The sequence below is a fragment of the Vulpes lagopus genome, chromosome 2 (genome assembly GCF_018345385.1).
Source record: "Vulpes lagopus strain Blue_001 chromosome 2, ASM1834538v1, whole genome shotgun sequence".
NCBI lineage: Eukaryota > Metazoa > Chordata > Mammalia > Carnivora > Canidae > Vulpes > Vulpes lagopus.
In genome coordinates this window covers 97426156-97442639 of record NC_054825.1, presented here as the reverse complement: position 1 = coordinate 97442639, position 16484 = coordinate 97426156, and the positions used below count along the sequence as shown (strand labels likewise).

The 16484-nt window shown below is 35.9% G+C and overlaps 1 protein-coding gene across 1 annotated transcript in view; it reads left to right on the top strand.

Annotated features, from left to right (window-relative positions):
- Positions 1–16484, top strand: part of PPIL4 (peptidylprolyl isomerase like 4) — a 44570-nt gene that overhangs the window by 21203 nt on the left and 6883 nt on the right. The window contains exons 9-12 of the mRNA XM_041744857.1: positions 1273–1339; positions 5876–5987; positions 9737–9833; positions 14896–15043. Coding sequence (XP_041600791.1) covers positions 1273–1339; positions 5876–5987; positions 9737–9833; positions 14896–15043 — 424 coding nt within the window. The remainder of the gene's footprint in view (positions 1–1272; positions 1340–5875; positions 5988–9736; positions 9834–14895; positions 15044–16484) is intronic.

Below are 16484 nucleotides of genomic sequence, written 5' to 3'. Positions count from 1 at the left end.
TCAACAACTTCAAGATCAAGAATTGTGTGCTTTTCCAACTATCCAGCTAGGTACCCCTTTTCTTTATTGTCTTCTTAGCATTTTGTTTTCTCTAGCACATATTATTGTAGGAACACAGAATATAATACATATACAAAATATGTGTTAATTGACTGTATTATTAAGTTAAATTTGGGGGGAGTCAAAAGTTATATGCTTATTTTTTACTGCATTGGGGTCAGGATGCCTAATCCATAATGTTGTTCAATGGTCAGCTGTAATTGATTAAAAAGTATTGTTTTATGTTTAGAATTTCCTTTTAGCTTCTTTTTTTTTCTAATCCTGTGAAATCATTCTTTATTCTTCCTGTTGACAGAAAAATCTTTCTATAAATGGCTACTCAGTTTTATTCTTCTACCCCTTATAGTATATCATATTTATAAAAAACTTTACTCCTGTATTGCTGCTTTTTATTTTTGAATTTTAGACATTACTAATGACTTCCTGCTCAGGAAATTGAGGATTTACCTTTATTCTTACCTTCCCATCTTTATTGTCCCCTCCTTCTACTTTGTGTTGTAGTTTTGGTTAGATATTATTCCTTCCATATTTACATTTTAATGTATGTAAACGTTATAACAGCTGACCCATATACCATAATGTGATCACTTTTCCTTTCTCTCACATTATTTTCCTGTTCATCTCATGTTTTTAAAATGAGACTTATATGTGAGGAAATGGACAAGCCACATGGTTTCAACTCCTATGTTATTGGCCCTTTTACGTGATTGTCAAGATAGATTAGTTCTATATAACAGCTGTACCAAGGGGGTTAAATTTAAGCTTGGTTTATATTAACATTCTAAAACTACAAAGCATGAATTTATTAAATGTGTATATATGTATGAATGTACATGCATTATTCTACAATAACATTTGATTTTCTGTAATTTATCTACATTTGGACCAGAAGTGAATTATGACTTAAAGAATATTTTAGCAGTAGTTTTCTTTTGGCACAGAAAGATAAATATTTTTATCTTCTACTTTCTTCACTGCATTAGAAATTTAGGACTGTAGGCCAAGATTGGGCATTTAGGGTAGAACTTGGATAATTTCATTACTACACTGGGGAACTATTTCTTTTTTAATTGTTATTGAAGAAATGTAGAGGAATATAGTTCCACGAGTTTAACTTTGATTTTTAATAACTGGTTTGTTTTGTTCTTCACTTTTGAAGAGGAAGAATGCATACTTTTTCTTGAAAGTCACTTTTTCCAAACTTTCTTTCAGTTGTGAAGTTATTCGAGATTGGAAGACAGGAGAATCCCTCTGTTATGCTTTTATCGAATTTGAAAAGGTAGGTCATAATATACATTTTTCAAGTTTATATTTATTTTGTTCTTATATAGTGTTAAAATGTGAAAAATTATAGAACTCTCTAGTCTCTAAAATGAGAAAATTAGTTTACCCTTTCTCTAGGCACCCAAGAAAAATAATTTTATTACATTCAAATAGAAGATAATTTCAACATCTGTTAGTGTTAATATATGTACCTTAACTTTAGGTTCAGATGCAGTCTGAGTTAATGTATTTTTTAAAGTTTTATTTATTTATTTATTTATTTATTTATTTTTTCATTTGTTTTTATTGAAGTTCAATTTGCTAGCATAGAACACCCAGTGTCCTTCCCATGAAGTGCCTTCCTCAGTTCCTGTCACCCAGTTACCCCAAGCCCCCACCCAACTCCCCTTCCACAACCCTTTGTTTGTTTCCCAGAGTTAGAAGTCTCTCATGGTTTGTCTCCCTTTCTAATTTTTCCCACTCAGTTCCCCTCCTTTCCCTTATGATCCCTTTTACTATTTCTTATATTCCCCATATGAGTGAAACTGTATGATGATTGTCCTTCTCCAGTTGACTTATTTCACTCAGCATAATACCATCCAGTCCCATCCACGTCAAAGCAAATGGTGGGTATTCGTCCTTCCTGATGCCTGAGTAATATTCCATTGTGTATATATACACCACATTTTTATCCATTGATCTGTCTAAGGACGTTGTGGCTCCTTCCACAGTTTGGCTATTGTGGACATTGCTGCTATAAACATTGGGGTGCAAGTGTCCTGTCGTTTCACTACATCTGTATCTTTGGGGTAAATACGCAGTAGTGCAATTGCTGGGTCGAAGGGTAGCTCTATTTTTAACTTTTTGAAGAACCTCCACACTATTTTCCAGAGCGGCTGTATCATTTTTAAAGTTTTGGTAGAGTCCTTCACATTTTATAAATAATTTTTCAGCATTGTTTATGTAGATTTATACTTGAATAATAGAGAAATGGACTGGGTGTAAAATTGTAGATACTAACCTGAGCTTTGTCACTGACTAGCTGTTGTATGATATTTAGCAGTTTGTTTAGAACTCTTATTTCTAGGTATTACTCTCCTTATAAATAGAAGGTGAAAATTGGATTAGGGATGCCTGGGTGGCTCAGCAGTTGAGCATCTGTCTTCGGCTCAGGGTGTGATCCCATTGTCCGGGATTGAGTCCTGCGTTGGGTTCCTTGTGGGGAGCCTGCTTCTCCCTGTGCCTTTGTCTCTGCCTCTCTCTCTCTCTCTCTCTTTTTCTCTTTCTCTTTCTCTCATGAATGAATACATTTAAAAAAATCTTTAAACAAAAGAAAATTGGATTAGATGGTATCTTCTAGATTTTTTTTAAAGGTTTTTTAAATTTTTTTTTTTTAAGATTTATTTATGATAGACATAGAGAGAGAGAGAGAGAGAGAGAGAGGCAGAGACACAGGAGGAGGAAGAAGCAGGCTCCATGCCGGGAGCCTGACGCGGGACTCGATCCCGGGACTCCAGGATCGCGCCCTGGGCCAAAGGCAGGTGCTAAACCACTGAGCCACCCAGGGATCCCCGGTATCTTCTAGATCTGTAATAATAATAGCTTATGTCGTTCAAATAACTTTCTTTAAGCCAGGCATTATACAACTTGACCTGTATTTAATCCTTATAACTCTATGAGATAGGTACTTTCCTCCTTTTCCAAATAAGTAAACTGAGACATATAGTGGTCGTGTGACTTGATTAAAATTATGCCCCTAGTGAATGTCATAGCTGGGATTTGAATTTAGAAAAGTCTGACTCTGTTCCTGTTGCTTTTAGTTCCTATGCAAGGCTGTGCCATTTCTTTATGTAGCTTTGTATTGATGGTGCCCAATAGTAGCTCTTTCCAAGTGGTAGTTATTCCAGAGCATTTATCGAGTACCTTCTGTATTTCAGGTACTGCGATTCGCAGAAAAAAACTTACCAGAATTCCAAAGGCCTTCCCTATCATTGCTACTTCTAACATCCTAGACTTGTTTTGTCTAATTTTAAACTTGATATAAATGTAAACACAGTTTATATTTTTTGTGTTCAGCATCATTTGCTTAAGTGTGTAAGGTTTGCACATATTACTACATGTAGCTTTTGTTAACTTTTTTCATTAATTTCCATTAACATGGTATTTCATTGTGTCGTGTGTATATAGATTTTCATTGTCAGAGTATTTTATTATGTGTATATAAAACAATTTAGATTTCCATTCATCTGTTGATGGACGCTTGGGTCTTTTGTAATTTTGAGTTACTATGAATGGTTCTGTTGTAAACCATTTCTTTCTTATGTTTTGGTGTACGTATATATGCATTTCTGTTGGGCATACACCCTCAAGTGAATTGCTGGGTCATAGGGTAGTTGTGGCTATAGTAGATACTTTCGGTCAGTTTTTCAGAGTGGTTATACAGCACCCCCCCACCCCCAAAAGTGGTTATACTAATTTTCACTTCCACTAGCAATATGTGAGAGTCCTTGTCATTCCATATCTTTACCAGTTCTTGGTACGGTCAGTCTTTTAAATTTTTGTCCATTCTGGTGGATGTGTAGTGGTATCTTATTGGTGGTTTTATTTTGCATTTCCCCTTTTTTGTATGCTTATTGCATTTGGATGTCCTTTTTTAATTTTTTAAATGAAGTAACTGTTATAGACTTGCCCACTTATTGATTGGGTGTTTGGTTGCCTTTTGCTTGATCTGTGAGAAGTTTTTACATTTTCTGGATACAAGCTTATTTTTTGGTTTTGTATGTTGCAAGTATCTTCTCTGTAGATTGCCTTTTTTCCATTTTTAATGGCATCTTTTGATAAGCAGAAATTTCTAATTTTTAGTTCAGTTTGTCAATATTTTTCCTATGGCTTGTTTTAAAAAACTTTGCCTACCCCCAAAGTCATAGAAATATTCTCCAAAGCTACCTTTAGACAGTTTGCTGTGAAATGATCTTTCCCATTTATTTTATTTATTTATTAAAGATTTTATTTATTTATTATTTACTCATGAGAGATAGAGAGAGGCAGAGACGTAGGCAGAGGGAGAAGCAGGCTTCTCGCAGGGAGCCCGATATAGGACTTGATCCTGGCCCCCAGGATCATGCCCTGAGCCGAAGGCAGATGCTCAACCACTGAACCACCCAGGCATCCCTATCTTTCCCGTTTAGACCTGTAATTTGATTTTTGTGTATTATGTTTATCATGTTAAATTTCATTTTTCTTACATTAGATAGCAAGGGACTCAGTGTAGTTTATTAAAAAGGTTGTTCTATCCACACAGCTTGGCAGTGTCATCTTTGTCATAAATCAGATGCCTGCATAAGTATAAAGTATCTGAGAACTTTTTCTTTAGGGAAATGGCGCAATGATGCAATTATGCCTACCCAAGTATAATAATTACAGATTCATCAAACATGCATTGATGTTGGGGCATCTGGTTGGCTCAGTCAGTAGTGCATGTAACCCCTGGGTCATGAGTTTGAGCCCCATGTTGGGTGTAGAGCTTACTTAAAAAAAAATATACTGATTGCCTACCATGTGCCAGATGATGTTTAAATGATGTAGATACAAAGATGATTAAGGCTTTGTTTGTATCTTTATGGAGTGTATAATCCATTTAATTCTTGACATATATGGTAAATAAATGCGATTATAACTAATCTGTTTCTCTGAATTGTCTCTAGTAAGTTGTGAGCAGACCAAAGGATATGTTTCTAAGAATATAGTAGATAATTGATCAGTGCTGGGTAAAAGAAATGCATCACTACTAATTTTCAGATGTTGGAAATGGAGATACGGGGTTTATAAAGTTGCTGACGGGAAGAATCCTTATGTAACACAGACCTTGGTATCTTAGGCCCACAGCCGGTATCCACACTTTGGGGAGCAACTATGTTTCTGATTTCAGGCTTTTTCAGAACTTAGAGAGGTAATAGGGTAATAGTATGTACATGTGTGGTATACACACATCTGTGGACTGTAATACTCCTCTGGGTCAGCACTCCATAATCAATCACAAACTATTTTTGTACTGAAACAAATGCATATTCATACTAAGTGGAATAAATCAAGGCCACGGTCTTCTGGTAGGTCAAGTTTTATTGTCAAGTGGATTTTAACACCGAATTTGTAACTTTCAACTTTCACCTTTGAGGATATTTTTGGGTTTCTAAGGAAAGGATTTGTGGAAGGACACGTACAGCATAATTTGTAAATGTGTGTATCGTCCACTACGGTCATATTGCCTCGGGTTGAGTCCTCACTCTTACCTTTGCCAGCTGATCTTTGGCAACTTCTGTACCTCTCTAAACTTACGTTTTCTCTTCAAGAAAATGGAGATAATATATAGTACTTGACATGGTTGTTATCAGAGTTAACTGAGCTCGTAGATGCAGAGCATGTAACAGCATCTGGTGTATCATAGGCACTCAAATATTAGTAACAGGAGACATGCTGTATTTTCAGTATTTGTCCTAATTGCAGAAAACTTTTCCATAAAGACTTATGCTTGAGTTTTTGTGATTACTGTCAGGAAGAAGATTGTGAGAAAGCATTCTTCAAAATGGACAATGTACTTATAGATGACAGAAGAATACATGTGGATTTTAGCCAGTCTGTTGCAAAGGTTAAATGGAAAGGAAAAGGTATGTTGGTTCATCTTCCTCTGTTTCTGTTCACTGTGTGTGTGTGTGTGTGTGTGTGTGTATGCTTGTGCCTGCCTGTACCTCCTTTGCTGTAGAGATATTCATTAGGAGAAATGTTCCTTGATCTGACTTCTGCCATTTATGGTTTCATGTAGCTGCTAGCAAGAATCTAAGACACAGGAGAGTGTGAGTGTGTATTTAAGCTGATGGTGAATATATTTACTATCTTTGTGTTATAAGTTACTTAAAATTACCCATTGCAAACATGGCATATTTGGAAAGTAATGATTTTGATGGTTGTGGTGGCTTGGTTCTTCTAGATGTAAAACATTAAACAAGTTTTTTTGAAGTTTGTTTTAGTTGTCCTATGGCACAAAATTGAAAAGGTGGTGTAAAAAACTTTTCATTCCTGCCCCTCATCTATCCAATTTCCCTTTCCAGAAGTAACCACTGTTACCTGTTCCCTACAAATTTTCCACATACATTCTTTGAATATACATATATATACATTTATTTATTTATTTATTTATTTATTTATTTAATGTTGGAATTTCCTTTTATTTTATGTTTTTTTCCATGTAGGTTTTATGTATATTTATAGGTTTTCTCCTTTAAAACTGCTTTTCTACCTTGCTTTTCATTTTAATAATCTAAGAGAGCAGTTCATATCCGTATATAAAGCGACATTTTCAAGTAGCTGCAGTGTTCTATTAAATGTATATATCATAATTTATTGAACCAATCTTCTTAATGGACAGTGAAGTTTCTAATCTTTTATTATTTTTTATACTATCCGTATGCATGTGACATTTTCCACATACACGTATATGTGTGCCAGTTGAATTTCTGTAGTGGCTTGTCATGGGGGTTGAATGTCTGTATTCTAATGTGAGTTTTTGATTTTTGCTGCAGTATTTTTTTTTTTTTTTTGCTGCAGTATTTTTAAAAGGTTTGCTTTCACCGTGTAATACTTAATTTTACCAGGAATTCCAGGGTTACTTTCTTTTTCTTTTTTTTTTTTTCTTCTTTTAATTTTTTTTTTTACTTTCTTTTTCTATATAACAGTTTTCTTTATTTCCCATGACTTTCATGAGTTTTTTTTTTTGTTTTTTGTTTTTTGTTTTTTAAATAAGAGAGAAACAGCAGTACTTGAGGGTGATGTGCTGAATCATTTGGTAGATCCTGGTAACTTGTGGAAATTCAGAAAAGGGAGATACTATTAATGGCCAGAATAGGCAAGGAAGGCCTGCTGGAAGCTGTGACTCCTGTGGTAGGAGACAGTGACTTGGGTTGGGATTCCCTATTACTGTTGGTTTCTCCCATGAAACTTTCCTACAGTGGGAATTCATGACTAGATTTTGACACCGTTACCTATTTTGAGTGACTTGTGGAAACTAAAGTTTAGTGGCATTAAGATGATATGTTTTTCATGTGGTAATTGTGGCTGTGTAAACAAAAGAATCAAAGAAGTATATACAGTAATGATGGATGAGCTGCTGGCATAATGAACTATACTTCTGGTCCTGTGGTACTGACAGATAGCTCTTCTATGAGGCTTTCCCCCCAAAAAAGCTAATTTAATTTTATCATTTTGTATATGTATGAAACCAGTATAAATACAGTTCCTCATTACAGAGAAGGAACTTGAGGTATAATCTTGTGAAGTGATTTATTTAGGTCACATAAACTGATGATGTAAACAGGACTTAAATCTAGTTTGCTTTTTTCCCCCTCTCAATTCTTCCTAACCCAGTTACCCACTGAAGAAGTGATATTGCCTTCTTAAGTAGTTTCAATGTAGTTTATTTACAGTTTATTTTAAGTAAACTTCTTATTTTTTTCTAAAATGTCATATAGGAGGGGATCCCTGGGTGGCTCAGCGGTTTCGCGCCTGCCTTTGGCCCAGGGCGTGATCCTGGAGTCTGGGATTGAGTCCCGCGTTGGGCTCCCGGCATGGAGCCTGCTTCTCCCTCTCCCTGTGTCTCTGCCTCTCTCTCTCTCTCTCTCTCTCTCTCTCTCTCTCTCTGTGTCTATCATAATAAATCAATATTAAAAAATAAAAAATAAAAAAATAAAATGTCATGTAGGAGACAGATACTTCAATTTCACATTAGCCGTCATCTTTCTTAATTTTGAAATAGTTTTATATATTATTTATATTTAATAAATTGAATAAATTGAATATATACTATATACCATTCACAGTGCTAATAAGTACTTTCTCTTGTAGCTCTGTGAAATGTAGATATTATATTTGGCTTATAATGAAGAGAATATAATTGAGGTTTTTTTTAAGATTCTATTTATTCATGCATGAGAGAGAGAGAGAAAAGCAGAAACATAGGCAGAAGGAGAAGCAGGCTCCCTGTGAGGAGCCCAAAGTGGGACTTGATTCCAGGATCCCGGGATCACAACCTGAGCCAAAGGTAGACACTTAACCACTGAGCCACTCAGGTGTCCCAATAATTGAGTTTCAAAGAGGTGAAGTGGGTTACCTAAGACCTCCCATTAGAGTCAGAATTTGAACACAGAACTTCTAACTTTAATCCATTACTCTTTCTATTATACCACAACTGCCTCATTCATCATGAAACTCCTACTAAAGACAAGCACAGAATCTCTTTTCAGTGATGAAGTGGTATATTTTTATTACAGTTATTAGTGTTTTAACACATGCAGTTATCTATTTCACATTTACATTATCTACTGGCCATTTTTGTTTCAGGAGCCTCTGGAATTACCAAGTAGATTCATCTTGGTTTTGATGAATCTTCTTTTATTCCTATTTTCTCCTTTGTTTAAAGAACCTGATGATAGTCAAGGTTTATATAGGATTCATAATCAAAGTACCTCTGTGTGTACCTGTAGTTTGCTTTATTTGTACATTTAATCTTGGATTCTCCTGTCTGGAAGGATTTCATCATAGTAGCTGAGGGGATAGGAGAGGCAGTCAGTCAGCAGGTCTGGGACATGGGTAAGGAACTGAATCTTCATCTGGTAGGAGACTAGGCCTGAGAGTAGAGGGGCTGCATAGGATGCTTTTTCCTAGCCCTGTCACTGAAGGCCAGTCAGGATATAATAGTAGGTCCTATTTTTCTGAAGGGTTTTTTTATTTCATTTTTGACAATTGGCAGGGAGTATAGGTGCCGTAGGCAAGAATCTCCAAAACAGAGATATTTCGTCATTGATATTGTTACCAACCCTTCCCTCTCACATCCTTTAGTGAACTTCTGTATACATTCCTGCTGTCCCCCTATCTGCTTGGTGCTCTGTTGAAATTTTGGTAATAAGTGCCTCTTCTGACAGATCAGAGAACTTTAAAGCCTCACTTCTTCCAAACTTCTAAGCCTTTCAGATCTTAGACTCCAGTCTCAAGCCCTCAATTTCCTTTGGACCTAATTTTCTCACGGGCTTAATGGCTCTCCTTAAACACTGCATTATTTCCCAGTGAATGTATTCACTATGTAATTTAGGATTTGAAAGTTTGATGTTGTAACACTCGCATGTATCGTTAGGTGGCAGCATATGGCTACTTAGCAAAATGGGTATCTGATTTCATTTAAAATAGTAATGGAGAATGAATTACTATTTCTTTGTTATCTTCTCAGCCTTTTTCTGTCCACCAATATATATGTCGCTTATAAAACAATTGATATATTATGCTTCTTATAAATTAATTTTTGTTCTTTAATAAAGTAGGTGAGTTTTCTTACTAAGTCTTTTTTTCTTTTTTTTTTTTTAATAAATAGGTGGGAAATACACCAAGAGTGATTTCAAGGAGTATGAAAAGGAACAGGATAAATCATCTAATTTAGTCCTGAAAGATAAAGTAAAGCCCAAGCAGGAGTATCCTTTACAAGAACCAGTTAGTCAATATGTATAGACCATCCACCCAGTGTAGAGTACTGTGTGATATGTTATAAAAAGTCACAGTGTGTGGAAGACAAGGTTCCTGAATCCAGTGGTTTGTGAAGAAATCATTTAGTTTATTGTTAATCCTTTTTCACCACCTTACATATACTTCTCTTTTTCGGTATATTCTCTATTGTTTGGAGAAGGCTTTGGTTGAAAGAAATCTTAGCCTAATTCTTTCCTCCCTTACTTTTAGGTTAAGGTTAACACTTAATTCTGAAATCTTCAGGTAAGATTTGTATTTTGTATTTAATTGTAATGTTTTAAATTCCTTGTTTTCAGAAATTTTTTTAATATAGCTAAGCTAAATTCTTGGTGTTAACTTTCCTCATAATGTTTAACTTCTTTGGAGATGGTAAATATGTAGATTAACATCCTGTTCTCTTACTTGACTAGGTTGCTCCTTTCAGCTTAGTACATTGTCTAGCAACAAATATTTATCACGCTCCTATTTGTATGTAAAAATTGGCTTTTATAGGATTAAAACGAAATCCATTGACTTGACCATTTAATTTAGATTCTTCCAAGTTTTAGGTTGAGACAAGTAAAAATCAATGAAACATACTATTTACATTATGTCATTTTAATTTGTTCATTGATATTCTCATTATACATCTATCACTCTACACATTGCAAAAGTTATCTCTTTGTGATTCTTTCTGTAAATGGTTTCTTTGTTTCCTAATTTCTGTTGGTGTTTTAGGGATTCTCTTTTCCCACACTGTCTTAGACATTTCTTTTCCAAGTATTCATCAAGGAAAGATGAGTATCAAGTTGACTTGTTATATACTCATTTTAAAAAATATGTTGACAGTCTACAATTCATAAAGCATTGTAAAGTACAAGAGATGGATAAAGTCTGAAATATATTGACGTGTTCAATATAAGGAGAGGGAGACACACCAAACAGTAATCTAAGATTTAGTCTGAAAAGATGAACATTAGGAGGAATATGATTGAAATATTAAAATCATAAAAGGTGTGGATGGAAGTTGACATTTAACAAATCTTTGAAATTAAATTTAGGCTAACCACTTGTAACTGCAGGTGGAAGAAGAGAAGTATGTAGGGCAAATGAAAGTAAGTACAGGCATAGAGTATAAAGTATGAGGAGATGTCTTTCATCTTTTCTCACAGAGGTAAGTAGTTCAGGAGGAAAAGAAAGAATATGCAGTATTAAAATGTTTTAAATTCAAGATGGTAGATTACTGAAATTTAAGAAAGGAAACCAGACATGTTTGAGAATAAATCTGTAGCTTAGTACTGTTCAATAGAACTTTCTACAGTGATGGAAAATATCTCCACCATCCGGTTTAGCTACTAACCACATGTGGTTTTTGAGCATGCAAAATGGACTGAGGAACTGAATTTTAAAGTTTAATTTTAGTTAATTTTTTTAAAAAGATTTTATTTATTCATGAGAGACACACGCACACAGGGGGCGGGGGGCACAGACATAGGCAGAGGGAGAAGCAGGCTCCATGCAGGGAGCTCAACGTGGGACTTGATCCTGGGTCTCCAGGGTCACACCCTGGGCTGAAGACAGCGCTAAACCGCTGAGCCACCGGGGCTGCCCAGTTTTAATTAATTTAAACAACCACATATGGCTAGTATTGAACAGTGCCTGCTTTCAGTCTTTTGAAATCGATGGAGAAGACAGATATGTCCTGATACAAACCATTGTTAATCATTCTCAAACATAATATTGAACAAGAAAAGGGAAATTCTTGAATCTGACCCAGTAAGATAGTTTTTATGTTCTTGGTAATTGATAGATTTCATGTTAGCAAGGCATTTATAATCTCAGGTACAATAATACAGTGATAGAACATGTGTTTATAATATGTAAGATATATATATGTTTTCCACGTTGTATATTATATATTATGTGACTGTTACTATGATGAGGAAAAGAGATTGAGAAGGCAATCTTTTTTTTTTTTTTTTAATTTTATTTATTTATTCATGAGAGACACAGAGAGAGAGAGAGAGAGAGAGGCAGAGACACAGACAGAGGAGAAGCAGGCTCCATGCAGGGAGCCCGATGTGGGACTTGATCCCGGGACTCCAGGATCATGCCTTGGGCCAAAGGCAGGTGCCAAACCACTGAGCCACCCAGGGTCCCTGAGAAGGCAATCTAATGATCAGATAAGTTTGAGGGTTGTTTTTTGTTTGTTTGTTTGTTTGTTTTTTATATAATCAAGTTAAGTTTTAAGTTAAAAAGACATGGTGGAGATATGCTTTTATGGATCTCAAGAGAAATAGAAGTTGTCATAAATTAGCTACTAAGCTTAAAAATAGAACAAAAGGAAAGGCAGGTTTAATTTGGCCAGAGTAGACCTCACGGAAGAATTGGGGAAAGAAAGATCACAAACTTGTGTTTAATTCAAAGGACTTTGGGAACATTTGACATCTACTATTGTTGACTATAGTAGTGAGTAGAAGATAGTGGGTAAGCAAGGGAAAAGAGATGAGACAAATTGTCTTGGTGGTATGAGAAATAATTAACAATTACTTATTTGGCATCTGTTGCACACCCAGCTTAGCAGTGAAACAGCCCCCGCCCTCATAGATCTTGTGTTTTATTGATGGAGGGGGGATGACCAGAATAATTACTGTGACTCGAATATAAGTAGGTATAGAGTGTTGCAAAGAAGTACATTTGTAGGATATGGGGCTTATTGAGGTGAGGAGTCAGGGAAGACCCTCAGGTGACAATAAAAGAAGTGACATTAAAGCTGCACCTTGGGGCAGCCCAGGTGGCTCAGCAGTTTAGCACTGCCTTCGGCCCAGGGTGTGGTCCTGGAGACCCAGGATCGAGTCCCACGTCGGGCTCCCTGCATGGAGCCTGCTTCTCCCTCTGCCTGTGTCTCTGCCTCTCTCTCTGTGTCTCTCCTGATAAATAAATAAAATCTAAAAAATAAAAAAATAAAGCTGCACCTTGAATATGAGGGGAGAGGAGGGAGGGCTAAGATGGGATGCTCTTTCCTCTAACTTGATCCATTGTTTAAGAAATACAATTCATCTTATATCCAGCACAGTCCAAGTACAGCTATTCACACGCATACATAATTAAAACAAATGCCATGGTATTTTTATTAGATGCTGTATATTCTGTTTTCTATTCTATTTATTACACAGTGCTGGCTACGACCCACTAAATGGATTTTGGACAGAGGGAGCTGCATGTGTAAAGCAAAACAGTAAGGTAAAGTCCTGGGCAAGGGCTATTGAATTCATACCTGAAAAAGGAGAGGCTCCAGAAGCTACTCTGGAAACAGTGTGACATAGTATAAAGGAGAAAAGTTAGAGATAATGAAGTAGGAGTAGGATATGGTACAGACTGACTGGCCACCCTTTTTTTTTTTTTAAAGATGTTATTAAGAAAGAAAGAGAGCGTGGGGGAGGGGCAGAGGGAGAGGGGAAGCAGGCTCCCCGCTGAGCAGGGAGCTCAGTGCAAAGAGGGTGGGGGCAATCCCAGGACTCCAGATCATGACCTGAGCCAATGGCAGGTGCTTAACCAACTGATCCACTCACACGTGTCCCTGACTGGCCATCTTTAACCATCTTATAAAAAGCCAAGAGCACGTAGCATTTTCATATTCAGTCTTATATAGAAGTGACATGTCCCTGAGAAAGGCATAGAGCTATGATGTGGTGAAAACAAACCCAACTCTCTAGTCCTGAGGGAAGTGTGTTTGAGATTCCTCTAGTTGCGCACGCCACTGAAACAGCTCTGCATGTTGGGCTTCCCCATGAGCTTTTTTTTTTTAAAACCACTATTCTGGCCCTTGTCAGCCTTCCTCAAATACTGTTCTAGGATTTGAGATTATTTTCAACAGGGGGTATGATTATTTTGTATTTTCTCTGCTAAGGGATAATAAGTATATCAGAGAAAATATTTATCTCTTTTTAAAAACACATTATCATAATATTTACAACACATTTATGTGAAATTAAAACAAGATTCACTCATATCTATGAATGTTGAGTCACTGAAACTACTATGTCAACTACACTTCAACTAAAAAAAGATTCACTCACAGTTTACCACCTAGACAAATGATACCTTTTCTTGTTGCTTCTTTCAAATCTTGATCTTTTATGTTTTGTGAAGTTAAAATTACCATATGGTGTAGATAATTTTTATTTCTAGCTGTTTTCACTTTTAATTTTTCATAAAACACTTTCCTGGTTTTTTCATAGCATTCATTTATCATTGCTAATAACTTTCTTTGTAATAATATATCCTGTTGAAGTTCTACAATATATTTAAGAATGTCTTCTTTATTACTAGGCTTTTTGTTACTCTAAGTTTCTGTAATAAAAAATAATTGTTATACATACCTTTGTTTGTTTAACAAATTAGTACTTCAAAAGAGGAGTAACACGAATATACCTTTTATCTCCTATAGCTCTTCTGGCATTATCCTAAATTTTTCCAGTGAAACATGTGTCTTATTTTCTAAGTTTAAGTTTTTTCATTACTGAAAAACATGTTTCCTTATTTTTTATGGCTACTTAGATTTTCATTTGTGGATATAGTTTTTTTTGTCTTCCATATTTTTTGCCCACTCACTTGCCAATTGTTAATTGTTTATTTAGAGTCTGGGTTCTTTCTATTTTTCTTGAAAGAAAATGTGAGTTAGTTTTGTTTTAGAAATACACTGTGAGATGCTTTTTGCTTTAAAAAGTTAGGTTTATCGGGCAGCCCGGCTGGCTCAGCTGTTTGGCGCCTGCCTTCGGCCCAGGGTGTGATCCTGGATACCCGGGATCGAGTCCCACGTCGGGCTCCCTGCGTGGAGCCTGCTTCTCCCTCTGCCTGTGTCTGTACCTCACTGTGTGTGTGTGTCTCTCTCATGAATAAATAAAGAAAATCTTAAAAAAAAAAAAAAGTTAGGTTTATCCTCGTAGTCTCCTTTGTTTACCAGATTCTTGATGTTTTGATGTATTATCAGTGTCAGTTCTCACATCTTTCCTTAACTAGCTGCTACAGTGCAAAATACGATCTTATACTGGATGAGCAAGCAGAAGATTCAAAATCCAGTCACTCACACACAAGTAAAAAACACAAGAAGAAAACTCGTCACTGCTCTGAAGAAAAAGAAGATGAGGACTATATGCCAATCAGAAATACTAATCAGGTACTTGTAATGTCCAGCCTTTGCTGTAGAGATAAATATTTTATCCCTCTGTAAATTACTTATTAGTGACATAAGATAGAGGGTAAAGGTATAGTTCTGGACAAGGTGAGTATATTCCTAATTCTAGAACGTAGAATGATTTCACTGGGTAATGGACTTTAATTTTCAAGAATATGTAACACAAATGATAAAAGATTGTTTTCAAAGTAACTAAATATATCATTCAGTTCCCTATTATGAAACAAGAGTGATTTCTGAACCTGTAGACACTTACTTATTCCCATCAGAAGCAAGTGTGGTTATGCCAAAAAAAGGCTCATATGTCATTTTAATTATCACCACGTTATGGGTAATACTTGTAGCTCTTGAGGTTTTAAGACCTGTGAAATATTTATGCCCTTACATATTGTGTATCTGAAATATATCATCCCAAATACATTCTTTTTTTTTTTTTTTCCAAATACATTCTTGAACAATACATATTCCTTTCTTTTTTTATTTGAGAGATAGTGTGTGTACCATCATGAGCAGGGGGAGCTGCAGAGAGCCAAGTGAACTTCCCACTGGACACAGAGCCTGATAGTCCCAGGACCCTGGGATCATGGCCTGAGCCAAAGTTGAAGTCAGATGCTTAACCAACTGAGCCACCTAAGTGCTCCAACAATACATTTTCTCAGACAGTGATACTAATAATTCCTTAAAGAAAATTGATTCTAGAGAGAAGTCATTTCCAGCCTGCATTTTGGTTTTCGGTTAAGTGAAATGCAAATTACATGACAGCCCCTTACTTTTGTGTTACCACTAGAGGACTTGAGCTGGGCCTGGTGTTTAAGGAGATTTTAGTAGGCAGAGGTGAGAGAAAATTCAAGGTGGTGAGAATGGCACGTCAAGCAATGACCCAGAGAAGGAGAGATGTAGTATGGTTGGCAAAGTGCAGGATTGGCTTCAGAGAAGCTAGGTGTAAATTTCTGTGCCACTAGCCATTGATGTGGCCTCAACAAGTTACTTAGCTTTCTGAGTCACAGTCTCCTCCTCTGTGAAATTGAGATTATACTTATCTTACAGGTATGTTAAGATTAAATGAAGAAATATGTGTGTGTACTGGCTGTTATTTTACTGTTACAGTTATATTAATAATGTGTTTTAAATTGGAATAGTTTCTGTGGTAAGGCCATTCACTGAATTCATATTTCTTTTTTTTTTTTTTGAATTCATATTTCAATTAATTTGTTTCTTTTCAATGTTTAGGGATTGCTTTAAATATATCTATATCTATCTATATCTTATAGTTTATTTTTTTTTAATTTTTTTTTTTATTTTTATTTATTTATGATAGTCACACACAGAGAGAGAGAGGCAGAGACACAGGCAGAGGGAGAAGCAGGCTCCATGCACCGGGAGCCTGACGTGGGATTCGATCCCGGGTCTCCAGGATCGCGCC